Source organism: Syngnathus typhle, linkage group LG6, assembly GCF_033458585.1.
Source record: "Syngnathus typhle isolate RoL2023-S1 ecotype Sweden linkage group LG6, RoL_Styp_1.0, whole genome shotgun sequence".
In the NCBI taxonomy this organism is placed as follows: Eukaryota; Metazoa; Chordata; class Actinopteri; order Syngnathiformes; family Syngnathidae; genus Syngnathus; species Syngnathus typhle.
Window position 1 is genome coordinate 4,053,710 of NC_083743.1, and position 19,477 is coordinate 4,073,186.

At 42.9% G+C, this 19,477-nt stretch overlaps 1 protein-coding gene across 2 annotated transcripts in view; it reads right to left on the minus strand.

Annotated features, from left to right (window-relative positions):
* Positions 1–631: 631 nt before the first annotated feature.
* Positions 632–19,477, minus strand: part of LOC133155589 (CD166 antigen homolog A-like) — a 32,178-nt gene continuing 13,332 nt past the window's right edge. The window contains exons 2-16 of one of the 2 annotated variants that reach the window (XM_061281028.1): positions 9,116–9,222; positions 8,691–8,907; positions 8,104–8,168; positions 7,661–7,748; positions 6,941–7,114; positions 6,208–6,332; positions 5,982–6,114; positions 5,621–5,733; positions 5,396–5,522; positions 4,668–4,789; positions 2,887–3,019; positions 2,305–2,334; positions 1,858–1,969; positions 1,590–1,734; positions 632–1,521 (exon numbers count right to left, since the gene is read on the minus strand). In XM_061281028.1, the coding sequence (XP_061137012.1) occupies positions 1,632–1,734; positions 1,858–1,969; positions 2,305–2,334; positions 2,887–3,019; positions 4,668–4,789; positions 5,396–5,522; positions 5,621–5,733; positions 5,982–6,114; positions 6,208–6,332; positions 6,941–7,114; positions 7,661–7,748; positions 8,104–8,168; positions 8,691–8,907; positions 9,116–9,222 (1,649 nt within the window). In that variant the 3' untranslated portion in view covers positions 632–1,521; positions 1,590–1,631. The remainder of the gene's footprint in view (positions 1,522–1,589; positions 1,735–1,857; positions 1,970–2,304; positions 2,335–2,886; positions 3,020–4,667; positions 4,790–5,395; positions 5,523–5,620; positions 5,734–5,981; positions 6,115–6,207; positions 6,333–6,940; positions 7,115–7,660; positions 7,749–8,103; positions 8,169–8,690; positions 8,908–9,115; positions 9,223–19,477) is intronic. The other variant, XM_061281029.1, reaches the window with a different exon arrangement.

Consider the following 19,477-nt stretch of genomic DNA (forward strand, 5'->3'; position numbering starts at 1 on the left):
ATTAGGTACATCTCTGGATAAAACAACAAAGATAAAATCGTTGAATTCTGACTGACGCACACGCACACACATAGAGAGAGAGCAAGATAGCATACATACACTCTGGAATTAACATTTTCGCCTTTGTATGAACTGTACAGTGTCCTTGTGTGTCCAGTAAAGTGCTTTAAAAACAGATGTATTGTTATTCATTCTTTTGATTTGTAGTTTATTTTGTACATCGGCAGCCATTCCGCTGGTGATGATCATGTAAAAGATTTGTATTTTAATGATCACGCAAGTCTATATAATGACCATGTACTTCCATAGCCTTTCTTCATGTCCAATTATACTAATTGCTGATCTGAATCCAGCTACTTATTACCCCTTTAATAGCTCCAGTACCACAAAGGACGTCACAGAGCTCAAACCTCCACAAAAGCTTAAACAGTCATAAATTGTCAACAAAGTTTAATTGTTAAAATGGGTTTATTTGAAGGAGGTGGCTAATCATTGGTGCTTTTGTGCCAGTATACAAGATCTAAGTAAGGGGGTCCCCTACATAGCTTAAGAAACTTATTTTTGTTGAATGGCAATAACCCCCCCCCACACACACACACACACACACACCATAAAAAAATAAAACAGTGGCCATGTTTTCCAAATGTACACTTTATTTTAAACAAAAGTACAAAAAACAAAACAGATATTTACAATACTTGCATGGCAATGTTCACTTTCTTTGGTCATTCTTCCAATTGGATGCTTTCAAATCAGAAATTAACTAAGATACGTCTCAAGTCTGCAAGCGTGGTTTCATCAACAATTCATAACTTGGGAAAAAAAGCTCTTTTTCTTGCACAACATAAATAGTAACAGCAACAACGACAAAATAAAAGTCGTACTTCACAACGGAATCGTCCCAGTGACAACTCAAACTCAAAAATGAAGACCCGAGCGGGTAGATAGGAAAAGTGACGTGGACATCACTCGCCGGGATCAATCTACCTGCTCGGCCGCCGCCACTGCGCAGTACATTTGGAAAAAAAAATGATAAATGGCGCATCCTCGCCAAGACCAACATCAGTTATAACCCTTTTGTCCTTTCTCTACGCCACGAATGAACAAACAGATGTATATACATCCTAAGAGAAAAAAAAAGAAAAAAAAAAGCAGATGACATAAAACACAATGCGCTTTCCACACATCATTTACAGCAAAGGCCAAACTGGTCTAGAAGTGATTTCACTTGCAGCAACTAACCAAAAAAGTTCCTTTCTAACAAACATGACTGCTAACAGAAGACAGAGCTACAACTGTGTATATGCGCGGGCGTGTCAAGTAGTGCATGTAGATCACATACAGTATCCAATTGTCTGCTTTTTTTTTTTTCTTCCTCCAGAGTGGGATTGGATTTGTAGTCAAATTCTCCCTGAAATCAAATCCAAGCTGTCTTCATTGTAATGTACACATTTTTTTTTTCTTCTTCTTTTCTCAAGAGATGAGGTGAGGAGGAGAAACGTGCAAAGTTCCATGTTCTCACTGCAAAGGACGACAATGTGAGTCGGAATTGACACGGGTTGCGACGAGTCCGCGACGAGTTTGCGTACCTTTCACATTCCCGACAGATGGCAGGCGGCTCGGGCGTTTCTCTACACTTCGGCTTTTTGGCTGTTCTCCTCCACCTTCTCCTCCAGCTTTCTCTCTTCCTCGGAGGAGCCGTTCTCCTTCTCGCCGGTCTTCCAGCTGCCTTGTCTAATGAGGACGGCGCATTTGGTTAAGCTGACACCCGCGGCACTCACCGGCGCGTTATTTGGGCGAAAAATGCTAGCTGAACTTATTCCACTCGAGTGCATAGCGGTCGGAATTACGACTCACTTGGATTTCTTCTGGTAGATCCCGTAAGCCAGCCCAATGACCATGGCGGCGATGAGAAGTCCAACCACCACCCCGACCACCAACTTGGTTTGATCGGCGTCGTCCGATTGGTCTGCGTGACACAGAACAAACGCCGGCGTCACGCCGCTGACGGTCACGCGCCAGTGCGGACCTTCCTGACCACAAACAGGAAGTTGAACCCTAAACGCGTCGGCTGGATGGACACACTGCCACTGTACGTGATTATGACTCGCTGGGGTAAATGTTAATGACAGCAATCCCGTTTGTGACGTAATTTGTTCAGCCAGCGGGAAAATGGGTCATGTTTGCCAGGATGCTGGTGGCGCCGTTCCTTCTGGGTATCGGTATTCCGTATCGGTATTTCTTTCAGACAACATTTGCTCTCCGGCCGCTTCCACCACATGCAAAAAGACGTCTACGACTTACCTCGTTTATCCACTCTCACCTCCTCAAATACTGAAATCAGATACGAAATGAAAATTATCGTTCAACCAAGGCAAAAATGACGTCTAAGGCTACGTCTAGTCTACTGTCTGCATGCAGGAGTTTTCCAATCGGAGAGAGGACCAGTCGAGGAGAGTCCCAGCATCCCAACACACACCCGCGCAGACATGACTCAGCGGGAAAAGAGGATACGGACGGCAGTGACTCGGCAATCGTTTAGGATGAGACGGTTGGCATGCAAGTTATTTGTGATGATGGACAAAAGTATTTCCACATACCTGAAAAACTTAATTAGTGTGGTCGAAGCTTTCGTAATTAACCACAATTACTGAACATTCACGGTGTTGGTAAATGCGAAATGACCCAATACTTTTGTCCACATTGTGTTATTGTTAGATATTTGTTTACCAGTGAAGAAGAAAAAAAAAAGCAATTCATGAAAGTGAATAATGATAAGTGTCATAATGTCGAGTCAGCATGCGAGCTGCGTCGGTGGAGCGGAAGCGCCGATGGAGGCGGCGGCTTAGCGGATGACGCCGCCGGGTGGGGCTACGGCGTACTTACGAGACGACACGTTGATGTCCCGCGTGTCCTCGCCAAATTCGTTGGACACGGTGCAGGAGACGGTCAGGTTGACGGTGGGCACCACCGTGATTTTGTGCGTGACCTTGCCGTTGACGAAGGGACTTTCATCATGCTGTGGGGGGGGGGGGGGGGGGGGATTTCAGAAAAGATCGTTTTTTTAATGGCAGCATGTCTTCTCCAAAAACACCTGTTATAATAACAATACATTAAATAATAATGAATTAAAGCACAAAGGAGAACTGTGCGAGTGTTATTTGAGTCATGACTCCAGGGACGTTGACAAAACGGCGAGTGCTTTTAAGCACCACTAGGGGGCAATGTTCAACCGGTTTTCTCGTTCAAGTGTATGCCTGTAAGCGCTGAAGCCCATACCACACACACACAAAAAAAAAACCACACACTCACACAAAAGAATAAGCAACACCCTTTGAGTGCAGCTTGGGCTAAAAGCAATGAAAATGATAGATTTCCAGACCAAAGCCCCTCGAGGTCACGGATGTAATTCACTCTGCCCGCGTTGACACTTTTGTCCTGTCAGTCGCCTCACAGGTACACTAAGTGAAGAACCAAAAAAAAAAAAAAAGAAAACGGGATTTTTACTTTGTGTCAACAAGGTTATCGTGCCTGGGAGAAATTAAGCTTGTTTGTGCTTTCCAAGGGTGCACCTGCCTTGAATTGCCAGGATCGGATATGTTCACAGGTGTGACAGCTGCAGGGGGGAAAAAAAAACAAACAAAAGGCGATGTGGCGCTCAACAGGAACATCCAGTGAAGATAGGTGGAGGAGGAGGGGGGGGGTGATGCTTTTGGAAAATCAGCTCCTTTCTTCAGGCCACGTCTCATTTATGTTCAGTTATTGAAAATAAAAAAGGGATTTGACGGCAGCCTCTCCAATAGGTCCTTAATACTCTTAGAGAAGAATTGTACTGAATAAAGGTGTAGATTTAAGAAAGTTTTGTAATTAAATGAAGTTAGAATCATCCAGGAAAAACGTCATTTTACAAGAAAGAGTCATGTTATTTCCTTTAAATATGTGTTTTGCATGAATCCAATTAAAAATGTAATTTTCAAATGAAACGACATGAACTGATACTATTTATTCATTATACGGAAAACGTCACGGGTGATGTTTCATACGTTCACACTTTCAACAACAATTTTAAAAATATGAATGCACTTGGTTTTCTTGAAAAAGTCTGAGGGACATTAGCGTTGTAAAAGCATTTCCCCCCCCATCTCATTTGTCGTTGATATGTCGGACATAAAAAGAGCACATTTACATATGGACGGCAGGCGTCAAAGCAAATTGACAATGACGCTCTTCTGTCTCGTACGAATGATACGTTTTAACTCAAATATGCGTTTGATTTCTTAAAATACATCAAGTGAAACACCAGATGTCTGCAAAAAAAAAAAAACTTTCCAGGTTATCAGCGTATGTCGTCATTGTAAAAAAATGTCTCAACAATCAATTCTTTTCTTCATCATTAGAGGTTATCAAATCCAAAATAGGGGAAAAGAGCTATTGATCTTTGCGTAACCTTGGTAACGATGACCATGCGGCTAATTGGTTTTGCGATCCCAAATTGGCGGCACAGCTGACTGCTGTGTTGCTTTTTGGAGAAAAAAAAACAACAACAAAAATTCATGATCACAACACTCCTTTTGCTTGTATAGTTTCCAGAGAAAAAGGAATGAATACAATTTCCCTCGTCGCCGCTGTGGCAGTATGTGTGTGTGTGTGTGTGTGTGTGTACATACCGAGGTGCCATTGATGCTCCAGGAAACAGATGGCTTTGGAGAGCCCTCGGCCTCACAAATCAAGACTTTATGTTGACCATCTTCACTACGATGTTTGGACAGCTGTTTGATCACTGGAGCGCCTGCAACAAACACGACGCTCTTGTGATGTTCCTTTTTCATTCACGCACACATCCAATATAAAGTGCAGAGCTCAAAGCAATAGCCAGAAGTGTTCACTTCTTTTTTTTTTGATGATTGAAACTGTCAACCCTCTCACTCCCGTTTCAACCCATAAGAGTGAACAGCAGTGATAATAAACTCGGCAAAGACCACTAATTAGTCAAAAAGGACATCATTTGCCTAATCCTGCCAGTTTTTTTTTTTTTGGTTAACTCTGTAACTGTCAGGGACTTTGTGGAGTCTCAGCTGGTTGCCTGGCAACAGCTCCTGGACAGCTGGGCAGAGAAATGCAAAGAAATCACAAAGGGTCATTTTTCTTCCCCCCCCCCCTTCATCTTTTTGTATGCTAAAAATGAGAGGGCATGCTAATTTGTGCTAATCGAAAGCAACGTTTCCTTTCCGTTTGAATAAAATATTGATTTCCTGAGGCGAAGCTACCGAGGAGACAAGCTGAGCTCAGCCTGACATGCCAATTAAAATATGACAAATAATTATTAATTAGATATTTTCTTGCGAATAGGTCTTTCTTGAAAATGGGCATTTCAACATACAATTTGAGTCCGTACCTTCAACAACCAGGTCAAAAGAAGCCCTCCTGCGGAGTGCCCCCATCTCCACCTCACCCTCATAGCGGCCAGAATCGGAGTACTTCAGCTTGTTAAACTTGGGCTCTTTGTCCAGCTTGACATTGTCCTGATTAGAACAAAATAGTATTTTTCATTTCAAGAGTAAACTATTCTTTGAGGCAGACGCTTTGGACAGCCCGAGTTGTTTTTTTGTTTTTTTTTTACCTTGGTCCAGGAGACTTTTGATTCGCCCGAAGAGTCGATCTGAAAAGACAGCTCCAAGGCCTCCCCGGCTTTCTTGATGACGTTCCCGGTGGGGCTTAAATTGATGTCTAGGTCTGAGAGAGACAAAGACGTGAGAGGAGGGCTCGTGTCTCTGACAAGCTCGGAGATATTTCTATTATTAACTCCACTTCTCTTGTTGCACCGCGGCTTATTAGCGGAGAATGACACAACAAAGTACGAAGACCAAGAGATCTGAACGGTACGGGGCAAACACGCTTTACTCTTGACAGCAACACAAGAGGCTCCAAAAATAAAAATAAAAAGGAGAAAAATGACAGTCAAACACGCCGTGATGTCTTACAATTGACTGTGACGTCCTTGGAAGCCATCATGGCGGGGTTGTCAATTAGGGAGCATTGGTATTCACCGGTGGTGTCACGGGAGACATGAGCGAGGGTGTATGTATTTGTATTTTTCACCGGGATGACATCGCCCTGCAAACACACACGTACAATAGCCGCTGATTAGCTCGGGGGGTGGTCCGCTGATTAACGACAGCGTGTGAGACTTTGGCTCATCAGCGGTACCTTCAGGTGGAAGTTAAAGCTGGTCGGCGCCGGGTTGCCATCCGCTACGCATTTGAGGGTCACGTTGTCGCCTTCCAGCAGAGGTTCTGGGGCAATCACTTGAAGGATGATGTTCTCCGTGGAGTCTGGGAGGAAATAGTAAGCCGTGACAATGGGGCGCTCGAAAGGTGCCAAGCCAGCAAAACAAAGCATACTTGGATGGTAGTACCGTAATTTTCGGACTATAAGTCGCGTTTTTTTTCATAGTTTGGGTGGGGGGGCGACTTATACTCAGGAGCGACTTATATATGTTTTTTTTCACTTTTTTGGGCATTTTATGGCTGGTGCGACTTATACTCCGGTGCGACTTATAGTCCGAAAATTACGGTAGTCGGGCCATAAAAATATTTTTCAAAACGTGAGGACTTTGAAAGTCTTTGAAAGACTGTTAGTCTCCCTGGTGTGAAAGTGCACCCGCTTATTTGGAGGCCACAGCGAGCAAGCAGCTTCAATATTTAATGGCGCTTTTGCATTAATCCTGTTTTGCCGGCAACACTAGAAGACCAAAAAGTCACAAGTTTTTCAGATAACCCGTATAACACTGTTGATCGTAAAAAAAGGAAGAAAAAAAAATTATTTTCATTCAAGGGAGGTAAACACGAGTCAAAATTATTATTTCATAGTTCTGCAGTGATGAAACTCAAAGCAAACTTTTGCAATTTCGCATCCAAACGAAGAAAGTCCCTCGACTCACATGTGATGGTGAAAGTGAGCTCGGATGACATCATCTCTTTGCCAACTTGGTGCCGAGCGCTGCACGAGAACTGCGCGTCGGCGTCCTCTTTGGTAGCCGAGTACTCCAGCGTGGACGAGGTGGTGGACAGGCCGGTCACGGGGTCAACCTGCACCGAGCCTCGGATGGAAACGCCTGCGGCGATAAACAAACGACGAGCCGTCACAAAGACGCCATCGCAAATTTATAACTTCGGCCCCACGTGGAAATTCTGTTGACTCGTTCTCTTTTGATGTGCACTACAAATAGACTTCACGAGGAACTCCAGACTAGGACGAACAGACTCAGTTTTCCATGCGCCATTAAACAAATCAGTCAAGTCAACAATAACAGTATGATAATCTATGTCCAAGCTAGGCTAACGTTAGCATGTGTGCTTATTTTAGTCATTGGGTATCAACAGATATCACAATGACAACACAAGGATGAAATATTGACCGAATAATGAAGAAAAATGGTCACCGATTTGATATCAGCTCGCCGCCCTCGGGCCAAGTCGCGAAAATCGACAATTGCGGTATAAGGAAAACGGTGTCGTGATCCACATAGCTGACTTTTGTGCAGCTAATGTGGGATCAATTCTCAATCAATGACTGGTTGACATTCACACCATTCGAGGACCTTAATGGGAGAGAAAACCAATAGGAGACAGCGCATCCTCTTTGGAAACAAAGAACGCACCTTTGCCGCCATCCGCCAGAGGTTTGTTGTTCTTCACCCATGTGACGTTGGCTGCCGGGTTGGCGTCTTTTGCCACACAAGTGGCCAGCTGTGGAACGACATGACAAAAATCCCTCAAAAAAACACTCAGCAAATATCGGTAAAGCCGACCCTCCCCCTCCCGGCTCCTGATAACTTGAGGATATTCGACGCAATGGACCGTGAAACGCCCAAAGACATTTCTCCGGTCCTGTGGGAATTCTAATTGCAGCGGCGTGGGATGTGCTGCTTACTAATTCATGAGCACCACTTCAAAAGGGCTCATTACTGTAGTAACATGGTCACCGCAACGCCTCAAGAGAGGGGAGGGAGGGGGAGGTTCCCTTGATGTTTCAAAAAAAAATAATAAAAAATGTCGGTATAAGTAACGTTTGTCACACAGGGAAGGAAAAAGAAAAAAACACCTTGGTAGGTTTGCCGATCTCCAGCTCTGGTGCCTTGTCAGAAATCTCCACTCCTGCGGGCGCCTCTGTAATACAAACAGTTATAAATATATTGATGATCCCGAGTGGGATCAAAAAGTGCAGCATGCACTCCAAAAAGGTTACACAGAATTCTTTGAATTTCTATTAGGGGGTGGTTTCCAAAATATTCCAATTTGGAAACTAGCTTGGAAATTCACACTGACAGCTTCCAATTTTGAAGTGAAGTGAAATTTATTTTTCAACATAAGATCGACCAAACACAAAATCCTTTTTTTTTTCTCGCATTTTCACATAATTTCATGGCACATAAATCAACATGTTCAAAAAAGAAGCAAGAAGGTATTGCTAGTTTTTTTCCTACCCCTTTTATACATCAACCTTCTCAACATGGTTGCTAATTAGTTTTTTTTTGAAGTACAGAAACCTGATTTATCGGAGGAAGATGATTTTAAAAATGAAAAGCGGTTTATACAATAATATTCTGGAAAGAAAAATAAATAAATAAGATATGGACTATATAGCTGAAAACAGACAGGCAGAAGATTTGAACTGTTGACGCGACTCACTGTAGACAACCACGTTGACCGGGTACTCGTAGATATCTAAGCTGAGCACCACCATGCAGGTAAAAGTGCGTTGGTCACTCAGTTTGGCGGCAGACAGTAGCAGACTGGAGTTGGCGGCCATGTTGATGCGGCCCTTGTATTCATCCGTGGCGATAACGGAGACGCTTTCGGTTTTCGTTCTGACCAGCAGGTCTCCTCCGTGTCCATCCCCTTTATCCTGGAGAGATATTGTTGCCAAAGACATGAGGAACATACACACACAGGCACAGACACACACACACACAACTGTCACATTGAGAAACAGACGCACGCTCCAATGCACCACAAATGCACTCAGACTGGGCGTGGCTCCGACATGATAAATGGGCGTCGGACCCTGGGTGTCAGACGGACTCGAATCCACTGACCTCCCCCCGCCAACTTACATATTTCCACTTTGTCATCAGAACATCTTCCGCTTTCACGGCTCCTTTGTTGCACGGAATCTCCAACGTTTGGCCGTACATGCCCACCACCGTCTCCAGGCTGCTTGCTGTGAGGACACAAAGGGACGGGACATGTTTTTAAAATGATGAATAAATTATCATTTAAAAAAAAAACATATTTTTATATTGAATTAGTGATGAGCATTCAAATAAATACATGCGACTGTTTTTTTCAAATACATATTTATATCTGTGTTTTCTACTCCATCATTTCCACCACCAAATTTAATAATTCACACAACTTCATTTAGTATTTGACTCAAGTGAATAGCACTTATAATTAAATAACTCCCATCAGATAGACATACAAAAACTCTTGGCCTAAATTTTCATTCACAACATCACCATGGAGACAAAGTGCTGGCAAGGAGGAGCCTTGGATTGGATGCGACGAGGGTTAAGAGGTAGAAGGCTGCAGGGAACCAGAGGCTGGCGTGGCCCAACTGATAATGAGCAGTTAGTCTCGTTAACTTTTTTCACGGGGACCCAGCGCGAGGACTCTGGGAGCTGTGCTCACGAGTGGCTGTCAGCTATCCAGAGTGAAAGCTTGAATATGAAACAGCTCATCGGCACTTAAGTTCAATCAAAGAGGACAGAGTAGTCAGTCCCCAAACGCGTTTTGGGAGAAGAGTAATGTCCTTGCACGAAGAGGAAACTCAAGACACATTAAAGAGTGGCTGTTATTCATGGCGTCACATCGTATTCGAGTCAAAACGACAGACGCTAAACGCTTCCTGTGTTGCAAAGCAGCAGACTTTAAATGGATGAAAAAAGATGCTCTAATTTCCTTCCATTTTGATGAGCCGTTTAAAAATGCTAAACTATGTGAGAAATCGTCGCAATGAGAGTGTAAGGCGATTCATCGATTGGAACGATTCATCGAAAAACTTGAATCATTTGAGGTTGAAGGAAAGTGTCAAAGCTCTGCTGGGATGATGGGTTTTTTTTTTTTTTTTGGTCACAGCAGAATGCTCCGGCGGACGCAAGCAACACTGCGTGTAGAAATAAATTGGCACGATGACGGCCAGCCAGGAGGAAACAGTCGATAAAAGACAGGAGGTCCAAAGTTTGGAATCATTTCACAAAAGAAGATACAGCCTATCAACACAAGGTTTATTTGATTTAATATAGACAACCACCTTTAGTCAAAAGTCATTAGAATCAATAATCAAAATGGATCAAATTACTCGATGAATTAAAATCAATGGGAATAAAAGTAATATTTGAGAAAATCGGAATATATGGGTCATATTTTTTGGGGAAAAATTGGAATACTAAGAGAAAAAAATTAAACTTAAGTAAATTAAAGTTATAAGAATAAAGTTGAAATAAAAGCAATAACTTTACCCTCATATAGACTGAATTTCCCCCCCCACATTTTGATTATTATTATTAGCACAAGCATCGTTGTTTCATGACTATTTTGTGACTTTTTTTTTTATAGTTTTACTTTCGTGTTCAGCAAGGTCATAATAAATCTTTTTTTTACACAGACATCAAATATATCCAAAAGCGTAGCTGGCATTTTAAAATGTGATATCCTTGCTTTAGCAGTGGGAATACATTTATTACATTTTCAGAAACCTTTCAGTGGCATTTTTCAATACAATACCCGGATTTACAAATGAGGCTTGTTGGCATTTAAACATGGAATAAACAAATCCGTACACGCTTTAATACACTGAAAAACTGCACGGAGTCGAGTTGATCTGCGGTTCTTTGGGCCCGGGAAACAACAACAAGGGAAGCCAAACCTGCCTGACTTGACGTTTGAACAATAAGGAAGCAAACCGGGTAAACAGCGATGCAGAACAAAGGTAATAAGGGCAGTAAAACTGAATAGAGCAAAGCAGCTGATTGGCTACTGGACAGAGAGGAGGGGCGGGGCTTACAGGCTCGATAAGACGCAGGTGGAAAAGCAAACAAAAGACAGGAAGGTGAGATATGCAGGTGAAAAAATGGATAAAATCAAAGAGGAAGCAATAACTCCGTCCGGGTAGACGCTACAAGACTTTAGCCCGAGTTTCACAGTTGAGGTTTTATTTTTGTGCCGTGCTGACGCAAATGCAAGGAAATTGTCTCCGGGCCTTCAAGAGGGCTTTTGAAGTCCTAAGGACATCCTACGCATATGGATGCTCTGCTCAGCTGCTTGATTTTGCGGATTATCTAGATTGGGGAACTGTTTTATATACATTTTATTTCCCAAGGTCAAATTCATACAACAAGTGAAACTGGACTTTAAATGAAAGGGCTTTTGTGGAGAAACAAAAACAAATAAGCTTGAGAGCTCACTAGAACATAAATATGAAGCGCTGCGCACATGTCGAGTCAGCGTGTCAAGAGGCCATTTCCACACGCTGCTGTTTTGGTTAGCAAAGAAGTTGGTCAAAGCACAGATAATCCATTTTTTTTTTCTTCTGAAGGGGAAAAAGACAGCATATATTCGTCTAAAGTCGACAAAACTGTGGCTACCGCTAATGCTAATTTGAGCACAGAGTGGAGCTTAGGAGAGGAGCCAATATCTAACCCTGAAATCGCCAGTGTAGGTTAGCGGTAGACGACAATGTCCATTTCCAAATTAAAATGGCCGTTTCTTTTCTTATTCGAACAGAGCTGTATTCATCCACTCTGAGAACATTTAGAAAGTGAATTAAAGAAGCCGGGTTGTTATCGCCACGGATTGCATTGTTAAACAATGACAGCTAATCGCACGCTGGAGACGACAGGGCCGCCGCCGCCGCCGCCGCCCGAGATAAGGTAATCCTTCTCAACAAAAGTCGATGATCTCTGTGACTTCACTTTGACAAACGCATATGAGCAACTGTCTCCAAGGCAATAACCCGAGTTGAAATCTAAGCGCATTCCTTTGTGTGTCATCAAGTGTCATTTATTAACCACATTAACCCGTTGAACTGGGACGGGGAATTTTCGACTCTGGTGGGAATGTTACCGAAACGGCGGGAAAGGGGTGAATCGGGTCGACAGGTGAGCGAGAGTGCCGGGAGGCGGGAACACCGGAGATGCTTTTCATGTTCCTGATGAAGGTGCCTTGGTAACGGGCGTGAGACGGGGTAGGCTGGTGGCTAGGCTCACCGAGGGAAATCAACCGGCACGCACTCATCGCAACGACCCCCCGTAGCCACTTGAACCCCCCCCCCCTCTCCCTACACACACACTCGCCATTCAGCGGCACAAGAAAGAACCAGTCCAAACTTATTAAGCACTGAAAATGAGGGTTGCGCATTGAATGGAGGTCCCGTGGCGCATGTCCGCAAAGACAGGATGGCAAATAGCCTCCTTGCAGCGGTGGATCAGTGGTGAGGGGGGGCAGAAAGGAGCACTTCACTTGGATCGATACCACTTGGGAAAAGGCTTGCAGTTTCTAATGAAGGCTCCTTCTGATAAGGAGCCGCCTTCTTTTTGTAAATAAACTCACTGGCCTAGAGAGTGAGTTGTGGAGTTGGAAGTGGTGCTGTCAATCAAATAGATGGACGAGTAAAATAAATGATTTTCACTGATTATTGGGTAACATTGAGGTAAAATGGAGAGCACTAATTGGCTACAATCAGCAGAGGCGCTATCTTCCCCCTGATAGTTTTTTTTTTTTTTTTAGTTTTTCCTTGGCCTCCTGGGAGTTTAAAATTAGGGGATGTTTGAGAATAATTGTCATTTTTGGTAAATGTGAAGCCCTTTGAGATTTGTTTGTGATTTAGGGCTATAGAAATAAACTTGACTTGAATTGTTGAGTCAAGCTTGCAGAAGGAAGTTAATTAAGTTAAATTAATTTGGCCTATTTAGCTGTTTAGCCAGCTCATGTTTCAACATTTTGATTCTTTTTTTTTAAAAGCAAAATAATTGATTGAAGAATTATAGGGACGAGTTGTGTTGATGTTGGTCAATCAAGTCTTTGGGTAGCTTTTGGTAAAAAAAAAAAAAAAAAAATATTGGTTAAACAAAACCGTTTTAGACTTTTACAACTGGGAATCTTTTTTTATCCGTTTTGCTGTTGTGTATTCAGCAAGGCGACAAAGCTGACGGAGCGATTCTTCACCTTCCGACGTTGTGTCAGACAGTAACAGGGTGAAATGGAATTTTCTCACTTGGGTTATGTTGAAAGCACGCAGCGGTGAAAATAACCCATTTCGGTGGAGCTCCGTGTAAAACGGGCTGTAATTAACTAGCGGTAGTAATAACAAGATTTTGAAACGACAGGTGTGAGCAAAATTCGGAGTTGTTGTTTGACCTTGTCGACGTGCTCTGCTTGTGATAAAAGTGTAAGCGGAAAGGCAAAATTCTATTCGATGAAGCGGGAGCGCCTAATGGTTATCTTGATTCCAATGATTTTGGAAATTTCTGAATTTATCCATTGTCACGCGAGCTAAAGTCCCACAGGAAGATGTGGCATGATTTGGGAAAATGGCCGCCATCAGGGCTCCCTCAACAACCCAGTGGCTGCCATTTAATGAGCTTGTTGTGTGTTATATAGAGTTTGTACTTGGTGAAGCCATTTCGACAAACAACTACGGCAATCACATTGCTGCAGCATTACGTCTCTCTCTTTCATGTTGCTCTTGTGAAATGGGCCGGGATGTCAGATTTTCTCCGCACTATAATTTGGGTTTTTCAAGCCATCTATAATTGCCCATCACTGTCATCACAACATCAGGCTAATGGTATCCGGTTGTATAAAAAAAAAAAAAAATAGAATGACAAGCCGCTGTCTACAGTTTATTTCACAGGAAAGGTGGAGATAATATGTTGGAAAAACTTTACCCCAGGAACACACAACTAACTTTACTTTAAAGCAGCCTTCGGGTTGGGACCCGGTCACTTTTTATTGCCGCGCCGAATGAAGAGTTAAAGGCTGTAAACTATTTTATTGATTGTCAAGCAGGCACACATTTTCTTGGCAAAGGTCTTTTTGATTCACGTTGGCCTTAGTGAATTAAAGTCTTTTGTGTTCTTTATCAATCGTTTATACGTGTATGTCGATGTTATGGCCATTCGTTGTGTATTAGCAATTACCGTTTTTTCCCATGTATAATGCGCCCCCATGTATAATGCGCACCCTAAAAATGGCATGTTGATGCTGGAAAAAAAAGCCTGTACTCATGTATAATAGGCACCCAAATTCTGACTCCTACTTAAGTCCGTAAACGTAAAATTATTTCAGAAAAAAGATCATCTTTGGGAACAACCGGATGTTATTCTGCCAGTCAGCATGCGCTTGCAAACTCGATAGCGAAGAAATGTTTCGGATTTGTGTAGGGTACATTGTGACAGCAAACGAGCAGGTGATCGAGCAAGCGTCTGATACGAGAGCGTTGTGTTCCTATGGAGCGTGTTCGAAGTGAACAGCAGAGAAGAAAGCGCATCTGTATGGCGGCCTCCGTATGATATCCGGATAAAAAAAAAAAATTGTACCCATGTATAATGCGCACCCCAGATTTTAGGACAATAAATTAGTTACATTTTGCGCATTATACATGGGAAAAAACGGTAAACCGTAAAAGTCCAGGAAGCCCTGCTTTAGTAATAAGATTCAACTCAAAACTCAATGAGATGATTGTTAATGATGGAGTGCTTCTGTTATCATGAGCAGAGAAAAAAAACCTCCCACATTGCGGCATGCTGGGAAGTAAGCAGGTGGCAAATCATGTGATTGTACAGTGTGAGGCGTCCACGCCGCTTTTCCAGCTGCACCATCTGTTTTAGAGCAGAGTGACCCGGCCTCCTAAAGATGTTGCCCCGGGTCGCCATCTCCGTGACCTTCAAAAGGATCCTTTTGTGAAAAAAAGGTCCACTTGTGCGTCAAAAGATGTGAGACAAAGGGTCCATTTTATGACAACCCCACCCCCGCCCCTCCCCTTCCCGCCACGAGGCCCCGGCCGAACTAAGTCTCACTATTCTTTGGTCTAATAAGTGAGCCACTCTCTGCCACTTCTTATCTCCGAGTTCCACGAGACATACTGTCCAAAGCCCAACACATTTATTAGCTTTGTGACGAAAAAGTCTGATAGGGTCTGACATGGCGAACTGATGCACAGCCAAGCGATGCAAAAAAAAAAAAAAATAAATATGCAAGTGATAAATTGATCTCTCTTTCATACTTGGGGACACATTATCTTCTCCCCTGCAACTCATAATATGCACAAGATATCCCGCTGGGTGCTCCGAACTGAGAATGAATTCATCATTCATGCGATGGTTTGGTTTTCATGGCAAAAAATATATAAATCCATTCAGTAGTAAAAAATATCTAGTGGCAACAAAAAAGCAGACTGTAATGGAAGTCATTTTGTATGTTTAGAAAACGTTGCTTCGTCTACTTACGTGTTTTAAGAGTGGAGTCGCCATTTGCCTCGTTTTTTTTTTTGTTGCTTTCGCTCGTTAGCATAAACTTGAGATAGAGCAGCAGTGAACTCGCCTTGCTTCGCAACAAACAGAAGTTTAGCAGTGAACAATTGTCACAGGTATATACCGTAATTTTCGGACTATAAGTCGCGTTTTTTTTCATAGTTTGTGTCGGGGGGGGGGGCGACTTATACTCAGGAGCGACTTATATACATGTATATATATTTTTTTCACTTTTTGGGAAATTTTATGGCTGGTGCGACTTATACTCCGGTGCGACTTATAGTCCGAAAATTACGGTATTCTTTATCCTCTGTAAAGAACGAGTAGCTTTTAAATGTAATCGAAATTTATATGTCCCTATCAAAAACAGCATATGCACCGGGAATCGCTTTTTAAGAGTTCAAGAAGTTTATTGGCCATGTTTTGCTTCATTTCCAGAAATGAATATTCTACTATCTCCACCACTACACTATAGGTCGTACCCGTAGCTGATTCAAATCTATTTAAAAGGACATATTCAACTTTGGAGCTGGGAGGAGAGGACTGTTAGCAAAGGAGGAATTATGTCAGTTCGGCATCATGGGTTCAAGGTCCACTGAGCATAATGCCCCCCTCATCGCCTCCCCAAGCGTCACCAGGCAACGTGATTTTCTTTTCTGTTTTTGAACATTGTGCTCTCCAGCCAGCAATGGCCTGGCAAACAAAAAAAAAACCAATCATGCCGTTTTTAATGCTGCGTGTCATTTGGGAAAAATAGGCCAAAACTTTTACGGGGAAGTGAGGAAGCTTTACAAGCTTTTCATGCTTCTCTGTGCTTCATTGTAATTGAAAGCTGAATAGAGCCAGGCTACGATGAAATGGCCGGTGTGAAATAGAGTTTTTTTTCCGGGGAGACGTTTTGATGGCTCCCGCCCCCTCGGGGAAAGAAAACAATTTTCATTCGCTGCATCATGTGTGGTCACGGGACACCCGCGGCCGGTAGCAGGTGTGAATCGCGCTAATGCATCGCCTGAAATCTCACTTTGTCCGCTTCCTATAGTTGCTTTGTGTTTCCGAGCTGCCGACGTGGCATCCGGTTTCTTTTTTTCTCCGCCAAGGACGGACGAAGCCAGGACCGAGAATTATTTTGTCCTCCGAGTGTTAGCACGCACTCATCAACGTCACGGACGATTTTGTGCACCACTAAAAAATAAAACACTTTGGTTTCCAAGTATCTCAATTTGAAAACAAATACTTTGAATTCATTGCAGACTTTCCGATTGACTTTGCTTTGAAGACTCTTAACATTGTCAAGACAAAAGCTAGTCATCGCCACTACAGTGTTTTTATAAAGCAAGTAGCCGGCAGATAACCTTGGATAATGAGCCTGATGTTCTGAGTTGATTGACCCTCAAGGTGTATTTTTTTGCCCATTCTCTCTTGATGCATGCGGGTCAAAAAGGACTAGCTCCAATTCAAATCGAAAGTCTAAATACAATATTGATTAAGCCGGCGTTCAAGGATCCATCTCATTTTGACTGAAAATGACTTCACAGTTACTCAAGGCTCAGTTATCGACCAATCACGGCTCAGCTTGGGAATGTGACCAATCTCGGAAAATGTTACCCTTAGCAACTGTGATGTCGTTTGCAGTCAATCCCTTCAAATAATGTCAGCCTGATACCGATACTCGCCTGTCCCTAATTTATATTAGCTTTTCCATTTATTGGGTTAAAATTAATAACTACCGTATTTTCCGGACTATAAGGTGCACCGGACTATAAGGCGCACCTTCAATGAATGGCCCATTTTAAAACTTTGTCCATATATAAGGCGCACCGGACTATAAGGCGCACCATTAATGCAATCACAATATAATAACTTAAAATGGTGAAAACAATATATCAATAATATCACACAACACACAAAATAAACATGTAAAGCTTACTTTAATAAGTACAAAACAAAACAGTCAGATAGATCGGTAAACTTAAAAAGGTAAAGTTCCATCCATCATTCTATATTTGGTCCATATATAAGGCGCACCGTCGGCTTCTGAGAAAATTTGAGGTTTTTAGGTGCGCCTTATAGTCCGGAAAATACGGTAGTTTGGATGTAAATATTTAGTCCAATGTTTTTCTATTCGTGACCTCCTCTGGGAACGACATCTCGTGTTGTTTGCTTCGACGTTGGCCATTTCCTACGTTTCCCAGGATGCTGGTGGACAATCCCCAGTGCAGCAGGTGCGAGCATTTGCATCAGCTCGGCGTTGCCGAGCTCGGTCGAGCGGGGAAACAATAATAAGCCCGGAGGAAGAAGTGAGTCATTTTCTCCGAGCACCTCCAGAGCGCGTTGCATTATGGTCCATCCCAAAAACAGACAGTTGTGCTGTGTTGGTTTATATAATGAGGGGCGAGGTGGTAAACAATCGGCGTGTGCATGTTTCTAAAAGTTTTGCCATTTTTCACTCGGCGTGATGTGCGATTGATTTTGTTCAGGGGAACTTTTTGTAAAACACGGCACCGAATAACAACCCAGGCGTCTCGTTTTTAAGTTCAACGCCGATTCTATTCATCGGCGGAACAATCAGAATGTCCGTCTCGTAGCTTCGGTGCAGCGCGGGAGGGAAACGTACTCGACAAAACACAAAGAACGGCAAGATTGTTTCACATTTATCCCTTCTGATTAGGAAGCAGGCTTGATATTTTTTTTCCTATTCATTACAGTCCCACTCTGAAGGCACCCGCGGCACAATCAAAGCAGTCGATCAGGATTTAATTGAAACGGTTCCGGGAAAAAAAAAAAATTTGCTTGCAGACTTTCGCACGTTCCCCACCGGCGTTTATTATATTTTTTTGTATTGTTCTGATGAGGAAGATAAAAGGCGTATTACCCAAGTAAAGATGGTGATTATCACTATTTTAATGATGCGCCATAAGGTAGCGAAATGGATCTCACCAGCACCGTCGTTAGTCTTTAAAATAATTTCCTACCCATACAGGACCACACAAGCATCCTCTTTAAAAAAAAAAAAAAAATCATAAATTGCGTCCGCAGAGGTGCCACTCTTAAAGACTCCAGCCGGCTGGAGTGGTTGAGCGCTGAGTGCACTTAGAAATCACGTCCATTATGTGTTGAATTATGTATTTGAGGGGGGTCCGGGCCACGGTGGGGGTAATCCAGACTGTCATGACTCAAAACACCCGAGCGCACCTCCCATTAACGACGTGCCATTAAAAGCAACAGAAGGCCATTAACCAAGCACGGCCATTAACTCCGCCTCCTCCTTTTCCATTAAACATTCCCGATATAAGGCAAGCCAATGTTTCTGGCATTTAGTTTACATCCGCTTTTCCGGAAGCACTGACCTCAACCTTTTGTCTCAAGAGAGAGAAAATGGCCAACGCGTGTCACGAGAAAAGCGTAATAATTCACGCGTGACTCACTGCCGGGATATTACACTCCGAAAATAGACATAGTGTGGATTCAGTCATACGTGAGGTTTAAAGGTGCAAATGGGATTAGCGAATCATTTGCAGGTATTAAAAAGCAACACTCGGGTCCTGCCATCGTGATTCCCACAGCGGCGTTGATAAAACTCATTATATTTAGAATGGTGCGGAAATGATGCGTGACTTATTTGTGAACGCACCCCACCCCGAAAAAAATAAATAAATGGGGGTGTTGTGACAGGTGAACTCGAGTCAAATTGATTTCCAAGTGCAAGTAACCTTCGCGCTCAATTTCTGTCTTTATAAGCCGAAGCTACGGAAAATGGGACATTGTCAGACTTGGACACCTGACATCGGGTGAAGATCTGACCTGATGGGACGGAATAAATCTTGGAGTTTTATGGTGAGCCATGGTGAAAACGGAAATTCTTCACTATTTAGTGTCAGCAGCCATCTAGGACAAGGTTGTTTTTGAAGGATCCCCTGATAATGGCTGGAATGACTTTGGCTGTCA